The sequence below is a fragment of the Etheostoma cragini genome, chromosome 2, assembly GCF_013103735.1.
Source record: "Etheostoma cragini isolate CJK2018 chromosome 2, CSU_Ecrag_1.0, whole genome shotgun sequence".
NCBI classification, from domain to species: domain Eukaryota; kingdom Metazoa; phylum Chordata; class Actinopteri; order Perciformes; family Percidae; genus Etheostoma; species Etheostoma cragini.
This window is the reverse complement of record NC_048408.1, coordinates 5,980,893-5,993,987: the sequence shown is the minus strand read 5'-3', so window position 1 is coordinate 5,993,987 and position 13,095 is coordinate 5,980,893. Positions and strand designations below refer to the sequence as shown.

General features: G+C 43.6%; 1 protein-coding gene across 2 annotated transcripts in view; it reads left to right on the top strand.

Annotated features, from left to right (window-relative positions):
• The window catches only part of maml3 (mastermind-like transcriptional coactivator 3), a 99,207-nt gene that overhangs the window by 45,804 nt on the left and 40,308 nt on the right, over nucleotides 1–13,095 (top strand). For both annotated transcript variants that reach the window (XR_004658890.1, XM_034888762.1), the window contains exons 2-3: nucleotides 6,408–7,127; nucleotides 8,824–9,765. Coding sequence is in view for 1 of the 2 variants with exons in the window: in XM_034888762.1 (XP_034744653.1) it covers nucleotides 6,408–7,127; nucleotides 8,824–9,765 (1,662 nt within the window). In the remaining variant the exon portion in view is untranslated. The remainder of the gene's footprint in view (nucleotides 1–6,407; nucleotides 7,128–8,823; nucleotides 9,766–13,095) is intronic.

The following is a 13,095-nucleotide window of genomic DNA, read 5'->3' as shown; positions in this document are numbered from 1 at the left end:
CACACACACACACACACACACACACACACACACACACACACACACACACACACATAGTATAAGATAGAGTGCGGATCGGGCCGGATCCGACAGAGCAGTAACCGAACCCAACCCGAGCCCGACAGGCATTAAGATATTTATGTCCGAGCCCGACCCTAGCCCGACACAGTTAAAATCGCATTTGTTTCTCATACTAATGACACATGTACGTTTGTTTGTGTGGAAAGCCCGCTTTTATTAACATCCTATGTGGGGGATTATGTCAGTAAATCTGAGTAAAATAAATACCTTGCTTAACCTGTATTGATAAGCGCCCCAATAAGAGATGCTTGAACAAAAAAATGTTCAATGCCTTATCGCGCTGATGTGACCGAGCCCGACCCAAACCCGAGCACCCTTTTACAAATCTGTTCGAACCCGGCCCGGCCCGTCGGGTACCGTCGGGTCCCGCCGGGCTCGGGTCGGGTCGGGTATCCATCCTCTAGTATAAGAAAGATATAATGAACCACACAGTGGTGTTTTTTCTGTATGTATGTGTGTGTGCCTCTGTAGAGTGGTACTACAATTGCCTGATATCAGTTGTCTGATATCAGGCCTACATTCCCCTCACAACAACTATGTAAATACATTCTTATTTTCGTTTTATCATGGAGATGTATATATACTATTATGGCAATAATAGCCTATATCATATGATCCAGTTTTATTTTGCTGCTGGAGTGTGGGCAGATGTATAAATATTTCTTTGTTATACATATTATTGTACTACACATGAGAAGTTTTTAGAATTAAAGAAGCATTACTTACACCTACTAACAGTCCAACGGCAAATTAAAACAGGATTCATCTGCAAAACTGGAAAAAAAGGTCAAATCTAAAATGTTATTGTTTGGAGGATCAGAATTGCGTGTGTATTCAAGTCAGGGGTTTACAGGCCCCCTGTGTACAGGAGGTAGACTGGCAGGCGCTTTCTCTCTCTCACACACACACACACACACACACACACACACACACACACACACACACACACACACACACGCCATTCTCTGGGATGGCGGCCAAATGGTTATTTTGTTTGTACCTTCCTGTTGTCACTTGGTGATTTCTGTCCTTCACTCCCACAGATTCTTTGTTTTTGTGTTCTGTCCATCTCTTACCCAATGTTCAGCGATGTGGGCAGGAAAAGTAAATACTGTTGTGTGTTAAAAGGTTAGCATTTAGAAATAAAATGTCACAACCGTAGAATAATCTAAATAACATGAAGGCGGCGGAGTCGAGTGCTGCCAGCCAAGACGTTTGGCATGAGTAATGAGCTACTAACGGACTTACCTGGAGAGACAGGCTCTGTGTTTCACTCAGCGTGTGTGTGTGTGTGTGTGTGTGTGTGCATGTGTGTCGCATGGCCATTTCCTGCCCATTATTGGCAGGACTCTGCCCTGCAGTCAGTGTAGAGATCATGGGGCGGTGAGGGAAGAGAAGAGCAAAAGGAGGTATAATAGAATAGGAAAGGGAAAAGAATGGCTGCAAAGCTAAAAGAGTCATCCTTCATTTCCAAAGACGATGCCATTGCGGTGTGAATCTGGATTAGGGTTATACCACAACACCTTCTGGGATATAATATAAGGATATGTACAGTATGTTTTTCTAGCTGTACAAGTGTAATCCCATTAACAAAAGGTTTCCTGTGAAGACCAGTGTGGTCAGGTCGAGATGCAAGTCTGCCTCCACACTTAGTGTGTAACATGAAATAAATCCCCATATTGTGGAACTGTCTCGACATCGCCATGCTCTTTAAATCTTTGAGACTTTGAATCCGATATGATGCTCAACCTTTAAAGAGAGGGAGTAAGTGAGCGGAGGAGGAGGAAGAGGAAGAAGAAGAAGGAGGATGATGCGGCGCACAAAGCACCAGAGCAGCAGGTTGCTATAACAACAGCACCTTAGTGGTTCCGTCTCTGTCTCTCTCCTCTCCCGCCCTCTCCCTCTCTGATCACCCTCTCATCGTTTGCTCCCCGCTGTCATTTGGCGCGCTATGCCTTTCCATCAAACCACCTATCTTCTCCTCCCTCCCTCCCTCCCCTACCTACCTCTTCTCTCCTTCACCCTCCCTCCTCTTCATCTTCATGTTCTGGTTGCTCCTCCACTCAAAGGAAAAAGGACCATCTGCCTGACAAATAAATCCCTTCTTGCTCCGTGTGTGTTTGTGTGTCTCTCTCTCTCTTTTTCTCTCTCTCTCTCTCTCTCTCTCTCTCTTACCTTTTGTCTCTCTGCATCTTTGTCATTCTCTCTCTCTTCCTCTCTCTGTCTGTGGGAGCTGACAGAGGAGCAGTCAGCAGGTGTTTATGTCAAAGGATACAGAGCGAGACGCGGGAGGGGAAACGAGCAGCGCTCTCTTCTCTTTGCTCTTTTACATCCTTGCGTTCTTTTTGTTCCGATGCTCTCTTCCCCGCGCTGTCGCTAAGCACTGCTGCTTGATTAAACTGCAGAATTCTTTGTCTCTCTGACTCTCGCTATTTCTTCTCCTAACTCTTTATCTCACACGTGCAAACACTTGTTTCTCTCAATTCAGGTATTTTGTTGCCGGAATTGTCAAATGAATACACACAGGTACTTCAGAGGTGTAATTAGGTTGCTAATTGTGCTTAAAGAAACAAATGATTATTTCATCGTTGGTATAAAGTATTTGGTTCTGGCTTACAGTTTTGTCATTTGTTACGTTCCCTCAGGCTATGGCGTGCTGACTCATACAGTACTGAGCAGAGAGAAGCACAGTCCATCTTTCTCTTTCTGTCTGCATGCATTTTTGTATTTCTTTGTTTGGTTTTGATGTCCCTCTATTCGGGATTTTATCAAGAAGGTGATTTTAGAGGCGTGTGTGTGTGGTAGAGTGCTGTACTTCACAACACCTGGATAATTATGGGAGTTTTTATAGGTGGGCTTTAAAAGGCGAGTCTGTTATTATCAACAGGAGTCACTGACATTTAGGGAAAGCCTGTAACACACACACTTGCATGCGTAAACACCCTTACACACACATATACACACACACACCGGCATACTGGAGACCTGAATTATTTAAACCCATTGATCGCAGGACCACACACACAAACACACACAGTTGATGAAGCCGTGTCATGACAGTGGAGATGTGTGTTTACCTGTGTTTTTCTCAGTTCCCCCAACAGCTACCCTAGCATAAGAGTTTAAGTCACACGCACACACACGCTCACACTGCAGTTTGGGCTGTCGATACTAATGGTGCTTATCATGCCATAAATATAATTAGGCTGACTGTCAGTCATGGTGGAGAACAGAGGGAAAACCAACCTGAAAGCCCCACCCCACACGTGCAAACACCAGTAAAACGAGAAAGTCAAAAAACTAATGATTTGTGTGTGTGTGTGTGTGTGTGTGTGTGTGTGTGTGTGTGTGTGTGTGTGTGTGTGTGTGTGTGTGTGTGTGTGTGTGTGTGTGTGTGAGAGAGAGAGAGAGAGTGTGAGTCCACCTCAGGGTCAGAATACAATCTGAATATATTTGGTCTGTTGTTCCATCTGAATAACAAAAAGCTAAGTGTGCATTTGCACACACACATATCCATGGTGCCTCCTGTGTGTGTGTGTGTGTGTGTGTGTGTGTGAGTGTGTGTGGCTGTCTGTGTGTGACTCTTTCATATATCACAGCTAAGAGCATAGATTCTACAAATATTTCTCTGCTCCTGAGCTCCAAAAGACTGTTTGAAATGTAGATATGCACGTACTGTAGGCAATATGTGTTTTGCAAACTGCTCCAGTCATTGTGCATTTGTATGCATTTGTGCAAATGTTTGTGTATGTGTGTGTGTGTGTGTAAATTGACTATGAGGAATGAGATAGGAGGAAGGTTTCAGTGTAATTTTTCAGTATATTAAGCCTTGTGTTCTTTCTCTTTTTTTGGTACATTTACATTTTACATTTTCATTACTCTTGTGTAACTTTTTGTTTCAATTATCCTAGACTTTTGCAATATTAAAGTATTTATTTCATTTTACTTTGTTAAGAATGTCAGCAGTATTAAACAATATTTAAAGAGGAGCTTCTTTGACAAAAATAGTCAATAAATCAATTTTCTATCTAAGTAAGCAGCCTAATCGGCTTTCAAATGTGCTTCTTCTTCAGCTCTTAATAGCCTCTGACTTTATCCGAAATATATTTAAAACAAAAGATGAACTATTGCTTAGATTGGAACTATACCATACATTTATTGTGCAAAGAAGTTAAAGGTAAGCCTTCGCCACTACTTTTAACACTAAAGACTATCATTTTGAATGAATCCTGAACTTTGGCTTGGATTTGGGTCAGAGCACCCTGGGAACCTTTCATAAATGAGGTCCCTGCTTCCCATCCCTCATTTTAATAGCATCCACTCTTTCTCTGCCAACTTCATTAGGGTTTGAAATTAACAGTAGCTAGGAGTAAAATTGAGACTGAGAGTTTATTAAATTGCACAGAATCCTCCATTTTTATGCACTTTCCCCTCTTTTGATTGCAGTTTAGTTGTTGCCAATTCCCATTGTTTACCTGAGCCGACATGGCTGCCAACTCCCTTGCTATCCTCACAAGGCCCAAGACCACGGTGTGCCGATACGATCACCAGCCTGCTCTGTTCTCCTGAAACATAGATACACCAGGAGAGCAGAATCTGGTCCCTGCGCCCTGGTGCCCCCTTGAGTGGCCTAGACAAATCTGACAAATTGGATTTCCATTGGATCAGAGCACTGTCACTTTGCTGCTAGCTCTGCCAATCACTGGCTTTCCATTTGGTAGACGATAGTACCTTCGAAGTAGAAACATATTGAACTCACTGTAGATCACTTGTTGCTGTAAGAAATAAATTGTGGATTGCACTTTATTTCTGTTCTTTTATCTATCATCTGAAAACGGTGTACAGTAACGTTTTCTGTGTTGAATTACCCATGTTTCCCATGATGACTTTCTAAATTTGGCCCTAAAGGTCCCATGGCATGACATTTTCACTTTATGAGATTTATTGTTTTTTTAGAAATGGAAATAGGTGTAAACCGAGCCCTGGGTATCCTGCTCTGCCTTTTAGAAAATGAAAGCTCAGATGGGCCGATCTGGAATTGTACTCCTTATGAGGTCATAAGGGGCCAGGTTACCTTCCCTTTCTCTGCTTTGCCCTACCAGAGAATTTGGCCCACCCCTGAGAGAGAGACATCATGGCTTTCAAACGAGCAAAGTGGCAGTTGGACAAGGCCACACCCCTTGTTAGCTAACTGTAAAACTAACACTGCCATGTATCAGTTTTCTAAACCCTGTTTTCATGTCAGCACAAGCAACGTGAGAACACTGTTTTCAAATGTTTAAACTTGTGAGATCATTTTGATAATCAAAACATTTTTTTGTGAAGGAAAACACCTGCTTGGTGTTGATTAAAAGGCCAAAATGTAGAGAATTTAAAATGTCCCGTGTAGGCATGGTCTTACTTGGTTCCCCATTTTCTGCCCTTTGTCTCATTCTCTCTTGCTACGTCTGACTTTCTGTCTGCTGTCCCTCCATACCTGCTCTCCTTTTCAACCCAGGTCTATGATAGGGATTAACTTAACTGCCAGCCAGCGTTAGTTAGCACCCTGTCGTTATCTTGTCTGTGCCTCAACAGAGCCAGATAGACTGTTAAGTTTGGCAGACTGTGCGCCGGCTGCCTACAGTAAGGCTTAGAACGGTGTGTAGATCCAGAATGAGCTCATCTGCCCACTGGCTGATGCTAATGAAGGTGAGAATACTACAAATGAAACAAGTTTTTTTTTTTAATCATTCCTCCCTTAGAATTTTTTTTAAGTCCAGCCTGCTCTTGAAGCGGGATGCCTGATCCTGCGGGGGCTCTATGCAGAGCTTACGCCGTAGTCTACATAAGTGGCCTGAGGTTTATACTTGTGTGCTGGTGTCTGCGTTGTTCTAGAGTATCTCTTTAAAAGAATAGCAGAGCCGGCATGTGTGTATGATGGGGAGTGTGTGGTAGAGCGAGTGAGAGAGTGGCGGTGATTAGCTTTGGAGCGAGTTCCGACTCTAGAGGCGCAGACAGAGAAACGAAGTGTCTCCCCTGTGCTTTCTGAACACAGAGCATAACTTGGCTTTTAGTCATGGAGAGCGTGAGTACGGGTGTGTGTCATTATTTCAGCCTGATTAAATCTGTACAGAAAGTTTTGTCTTGGTGATTTTTAGATTTTCAGCACACCTTGGCATTCTCAAGACAGTTGTTGACACATTAGAGATGAAGTTGCCTTATTGATTTAGTATCTCATGTTGCTTCCATGGTTAGCTCCCTGAAGACCACAGAAATGTTTTCATTTTGCTGACATACATCTCTGGTACTCCTCAAGCCCTAAATCTTTTTTTTCTTCCTTGTTATAGCTCCAGGAGACTGTAAAGAGGAAACTAGACAGTGCACGGTCGCCCCTCAATGGAGAACAGAACGGCATCTGCGATGGAGGAAGCTACTCGCCGACTCCCAAACGGGTACGGAAGGAGGGCTCCAGTGGTTTGGACTCACTGACGGGTCTCCCTAACAACAACAATAACAACAATGTCCCACCCATCTCTCCACTGCATCACCAAATGGACATTAAGCCCTTGCTTGGTGGGCCCAACACTTCCACCGGAAAAAACACTGCAAACAGCAATGGCAACCATGTAGGCCAGGCGTCGGACGAGCTGGGGAAGAACGGTGGCAACCATCTCCAGGACATGAAGCTGAACGGCTCTCTGGACCTGGAGGACAGCTTTGGCCTCCTCAAAGACCTGAAACAGGAGCCGCTGGATGACGGGGGCGGGATGGAGTCCTCCGATCCCCAGTCTCTGTCCAATCAGAACAAACTGTTTTCTGACATCAACCTCAACGACCAAGAGTGGCAGGAGCTGATCGACGAGCTGGCCAACACTGTGCCAGAGGACGACATGCACGACCTCTTCAATGAGGACTTTGAGGACAAGAAAGAGGCAGAGTTTGGCCGGCCGGGAAACAATCAGACACCAGGCCCGCAAGAAGCAGCCGGCAACACAACAGCAGCATCCCTGCCTCCTCCTCCTCAGCCTCCACAGGGAGGCCCACAGGTTCCCATGGGCTCTCCGCAGGTCAGTACTGAGTAGTAGGGATGTCCCCTTCCTGACTGCAAGTATTGTTTCAAAGCAGATATGGGTATTTTTTAACTGATTGGGGATCGGCATTTACCCCGATTACTTTACTCTGATCATTTAGTCAGCCTGTAGGGATCGCTGCCTTTAACACACCCGCCCTGCGCCACCGACACACCGCCAGACCAGCTGTCCAATGGCAGATCAATAATTAACCCCTATCTATGCCCCAAGTTGTGACTAGCTTAGGTGTCTGATGTTTTCTCTATAGGTAGTTTTATCGATTTATAGTATGTTACTCACTTGGAGTGCTAAGTTAAATGCCTATTTAATTTTATGTGTAACAGACCCAATAGATCGACCTGTCATAACATCAACAATTCATAAACCATGTATAATTTGCATGCACAGTACAAATGACGTGTACTGTGACAAGTGTTTATGATCTATTCCTGATGCAATTCCTGATGCAAGTAATTCGGGTAATGGGTAGAAATTGCCTTTTGGAAGTTTGTTTTTTTAATCACATCTGATGAAATCTGATCTTTCTACTTTTTGAACCACTTTCTTCAGCAATCAGATAACTTGAACTGGTTTAAATAGGAACTTATTCTTGATTGTAATTCATAATAATATTTCACATAGGTGTTTACTTTCTAAATTACATTCATGAGATGTGAAGAACAAGAAAGAGAGAAAGAAACATGAAATGCTTAACCAGTGTGTTGGGGTTATACTAATAAAACCAGTGTTATAAGCTAGCTGTGATGTATTTGGGTCAGAGACAGATGCTTTCCAGCAAGGAAAAAACAATCTCTCAGGGTAGGAACAGAGATCCGTGGACATTGCAAGGGCTTAGCAATATATTTCTGTAATGGGTAAGTGCCATGGTCTTTTTATTCTTAACAAAGACTCAAAGTGTATGGGAACCAATATCATCAGTTCCCTAATAGTCGAACCAGGTGGTCACTAAACAGAAACGGTCTCAATAGGTTTTTATATACTGTATTGTTTAATTTAAAGAGGCTGTATCGACATTCAGAACATTAATATAGCAGCAAGCAAATATTTGAACATATAGTGTAGTAATGGCATCCTGTCACACCCCCTCTGTGTGTGTTGTAGTCCCAGCCTCTCTGTTCTGCGTTTTGATCCGGCCGTCGGGCATGTTAGTGCATGTGGCCGTTCGGAAATACACATACCAACATTTGTAAAGCTGTCCAATTAGCTAGTTCATTTGTTTAATACGTACACAAACAGAAATGTAAAAACAACAAGGGGTGAGTTAAGGGAGGATTGTGTGTTGGGTCCGTTTCTTGACAAACAATTCGTCCATCAAGTGCTTTTGTGTGGTGTCTCCGGCTGTGTGGCTGGTTACCGCCAGTGAGCACAGGTTTTAGTATATCTGCTCAGGCAAGATGGTACCAAACCTACTGAGAACAAACTACAAATTGTTATTTTTACTTACTGTTAACCTGTTTGTATACAGATTTAACAGACTATAGACTGAATATGTCAACCAAAAAAGCTTTAGAGGTGTTGATGTGCATGATTTTCAACTTTGGAAAGAGCCAGGGGAGCTGCTTTCAGTCTCTCTTTCGGTCCCCCCAACCCCCCAGGCGTTCGGTTGAACTATTTCTGTAGGGGTAATTAGGACAGGAGTCTCATGGGATTTGTTTGTGTTTGGACTCCACAGGTCCGACCGTCTTCGTCAGGCCCTCAGTTTGCCACCACTGCCAATGGAACGCCTCCTCAGCAACCTTTGCAGCAGTCTCCAGCCGTTGCCATGGCATCGGGTTCCCCGTTGCACAACTGTGTGGCTCGCTCCCCTCAGACCCCAACCCAGGCTCAGACGCAAGCAGTCTCTAGGCCTGGGAATGGATACATGATGAACCCAGGCCCTGGGGTCAGTCAGGCGGGCACGGGACCCGGAGCGGCTGGAGTCGCCCCTGGAGGCCAGCCTGTAGGGCCAGTAACGCCGGAACTTTCTCCAGCAGAGCAGCTCAAAGCAATGGCTCAGCAACGGGCTAAACTGCTGCAGCAAAAGCAGCAGCAACAAGCAGCCAACTGGTCCCCTGCAGGGGCTCCAGCCAGTCCTTATAACTCTGGTCCCTTTAACCAAGACAAACCCAACAGCCCCATGATGTACCCACCGCAAGCCTTTAACACACCACAGGGCCCTCTGGTGACTGGGATGGCCACCAACAATGGGCCCAAAGCTCCCATGAACAACTACCTCCCTCACAACCACATGGGCATGATGGGCCAGCAACAGCCAAACAACATCAACCAGAACACCCTGTCCAAACAGCAGCAGCAACAGCAGCAGCAAACGGCGGCCATGTTGTCCTACAACAACACCAAACCGTTGAGTCACTTCAGTGGCAGCGGGGTCGATCACCTAGGCCAGAGGATGACTCCTCCCATGGGAGGGAACAATCAGGTCAAGAACCCCATGATGCCTCCCTACATGGGGGGCGCGGGAGGTGGTGGCCAGGGGGCGGGGCCAGGGCAAACCCAGGGGCCGATCCCGGGACAGACAGCCCACCTGAGTGAGGAGCAGAAGAGGATGTTGCTGATGAAGCAGAAAGTGTTGAACCAGAACATGCCCTACAGCGCCATGCAGCCTCACGGACAGGTAAGGGAACTGTTGCGCTCCATGAGTGTTTTTATTCACCACGGCGAGGCCAAAGTGGTTTGCATTGCATTGGTGCAGCTCAAGTCTAGTCAATACTGTTGCATCTGCGTTGGCCCGTGAGGAAGACCTTCTTCAACTGTTGTTGTCTGTAGCTTGAGCTCTGATTACAGAGTCATTCTTCAAATGAAAAAAGAACGCGGTGACTGAGGAGATGAGTGCCATGTTAAAGGATGGTGGTGTTATAGCACACTCAACAGTGTTTGCTTGTCAATCCTTAAGAAGTTTTCTATAAAATATACAGATAACTTGGACTCCATTTTTACACACAGAACACCCAGTGGCAGGGATTCAGAAATAAATAAAGCAAGCTAATGCAAGGTTATTTAAACACTTGACCGGGACAGATTACAAAAATGTTTTGCTGTTTTACAAAACCTTTCAGAGGTGCAGCTAGAGGAGGTAAAATGGCGGTAGTTTCCCCAGCAACAAGCCAGGGCTGGGAATAGGCATAGGAAAATGGCCTGTCGACAGTGTATTGATGCCTCTGCAACACTAGCAGCACCCGCCCCCCCACTCCTCCTTCCCCAGACACACAAGCACATGCACTCACACCCCACGCCAAACACCAAAGCTAAACGGCTCCTTAGCTCATATCCCCAATCTGTCACAGCTGACTGATGGCTGAGATTGGACCACTAAGCCAAGCTAGCTGCTGTCATTACCAAAAGCCCACCTCGGGCAGTTTGTTTCCTTAGCCCAGCGATCAGCACAGCCCACAGTGAACACTCAGGTGGTTCAGCCAGGTCTCAGGTGTCCCTAATAATCTACCGGATGGAGGATGTTAATGAAGTGTAGGTGGACTGTGCCTTAACGAACAAACCTACCCATGTGAAACACCACACCTTGTGTTGTTCTTCTCATTATCTCAGGGCCATTGTATTATCGTCAATAGAAAGTGTGTGTGCGGGTGTGCGCATGCTTGTTGAAGATTTACTTGTCAATGTTGTCTCCTTCTCCCTTTATCTCTCTGTCTTTCTCCCACTTCGCCTGCGTACATGATATGACTACAGTCAGTCAGCCACCTCCTCCTCCTCCTCCCTTCTGGTGATCTCTGCGTCTCCTGTCCTGCTCCTCCTCCCTCCACCCCCTCTCCTCCCTGTCTTTCTACCCCTGCCAGAGACACTCAGCACCAATAAAGGAGCAGATTTATTAATATGGGGCCTTTGTGGCTGCTGCCTGAAGGGCTGTGTGTTTGTGTGCGTAAGTGAGCGAGTGCGAGTCTGTGCACTTGTATGTTTGTGTGTGTGTTGCATAGATTTGGGGAGGGGTGGGTATAGGGGGGAGATTTATATGAGTGAGCAGAGGAGAATTGGAGACCGGGAAGAGAGAGGAGAGGGATGTGCAGAAAAGAAAAATAATGTTCTAAAGGAGAAAGGCAAATGCAGAAAGAGAGAGATTTATTATAGAGTGAGAATGGAGCAAAGAATGTGAAGGGCCTGGAAAGAGAGAAAAAAGTGAGCAATGCGGAATGGAGTGCAAAATGTTCACGGTTCCACATGCATCCAGGTCCATTGTAATGACATCTATTAGAGTGGAAGTGCTTTCTTTGAGCAATATTAACAGGATATGGACAATAAGTGGTAACATTTAAAGGTGAAATCCAGAGATTTCACACAACATTGGTTCTTTTAGGGGTAACTACTTAGCCTATAAAAAGTCTTCTGTGAGGCTTTGTCAAGTCTGAGAAAATAACCCTGAGGATGTCATAGTGATGTCATCAGGGTAATCTTGGATTGGAGACTACAAATCTCTTAATCAAAACTCTGCAATACAAGTGGGGAGTGTAATGTTTGAAAGACAACCAGCCAGGGAGAGTCTAATAAAAAGAGGCTATCAAATTGCATTATGGGAAGTGTAGGGTCCAGTGTTTTTGACGCTCAACCCATGCTAGGGACCAGAAGTCAGGATATCTCAGCTCATGCTGCATTAATATTGGCACTATATATTTTAAATCTGTCCCCCATAAATTCCCCCAACTTTATAGAAGTGCTGGACAAAATGTCGGGAGTATACTTGTTTAATGGAAAAGGTAAAAAAAACGCTTTACAATAAGGTGACATAATTAGCCTTACTTAAATTTTTATTTATTAATTAACCATTAATTACAGTTAAACAAGGTGTCTAATAAACATTTATAAACTATGTTCATGTTTGTTCATGTTAACCAAGGTACTAATTGATTATTATTTACTATTAGTTAATGGCTTAACTAATTGTTAATTACACTTGACTAAGGTATCTATTTACCAATAGTTATGCAGGAATAAGCCTTGACTCACTGTTAATAACAGTTAACTAAGGTGTCTATTTTAACATGAGTGAATGTACCAATGAGCCTAAACTGGAAACAACAGCTAGCGAATGTTAATGTACACTAAGGTATTGTTTGATTCATTGTTTAATGGTTTGAAAGAAGCTATTTACATTCATTATTACAGTAATAAGCATCACTTAACAGTTAATCATACAATATTAAACGGTAAATGTTAACAAACGTCTCTTGATAACATTGACTAAGAGTTTACTTCATAATATTATTACTAGGTGGTTGATAAAGATCTTTGATAGCATGTATGTGTTAAGGTTCACAGCCAAGCAATTTCATTGAAAAAAAACTAATTAAAAAATAGACACCTTAGTTAACTGTTAGTAACAGTTAGTTAAGGCTTATTAACTAATTAATTAAAAGACACCTTAGTTAACTGTTAGTAATAGCTTATTAACTAATCATTAAATAGACACCTTCATTCGTCATTCATGGCTTAATATTACATTAACTATTGATATAATAAATATTTTTTCTATTAACAGTTAGTCAAGGCTTATTACTGCATTAACACCTTAGTTAACTGTAATCAACAGTTGGTTAAGCATTAACTAATGGTAAATAATGCATCATCTAATACCTTTGTTAACATGACTAAATATGAGCATTGTTAATAAATGGCAATCTGCTCTTTAAAATTTGAGAACAATCTTTGCCCAAATTGCGGGCGCATTGGACTGAAAGCCGCAAAATTCTTCATCATGTCAGGGCGAGACATCTAAAAAATAATGACAACATATGCCAAATGCAATAAACAAGGAAATGCTCTACTTTTCCCCCCACATTAGATCTTAAATCACTTGGTCTAAATGAGGTAATAAACAGACATGCCATTCATATGAAAGATAGATAGTAAGTAGTGTTTATTATGATTCCCTTTAGTTGTATTCAGCAGTGTTCCAACTGCAAAGCTAGCATATTGCCAGTAACCAACGGCAGTATTA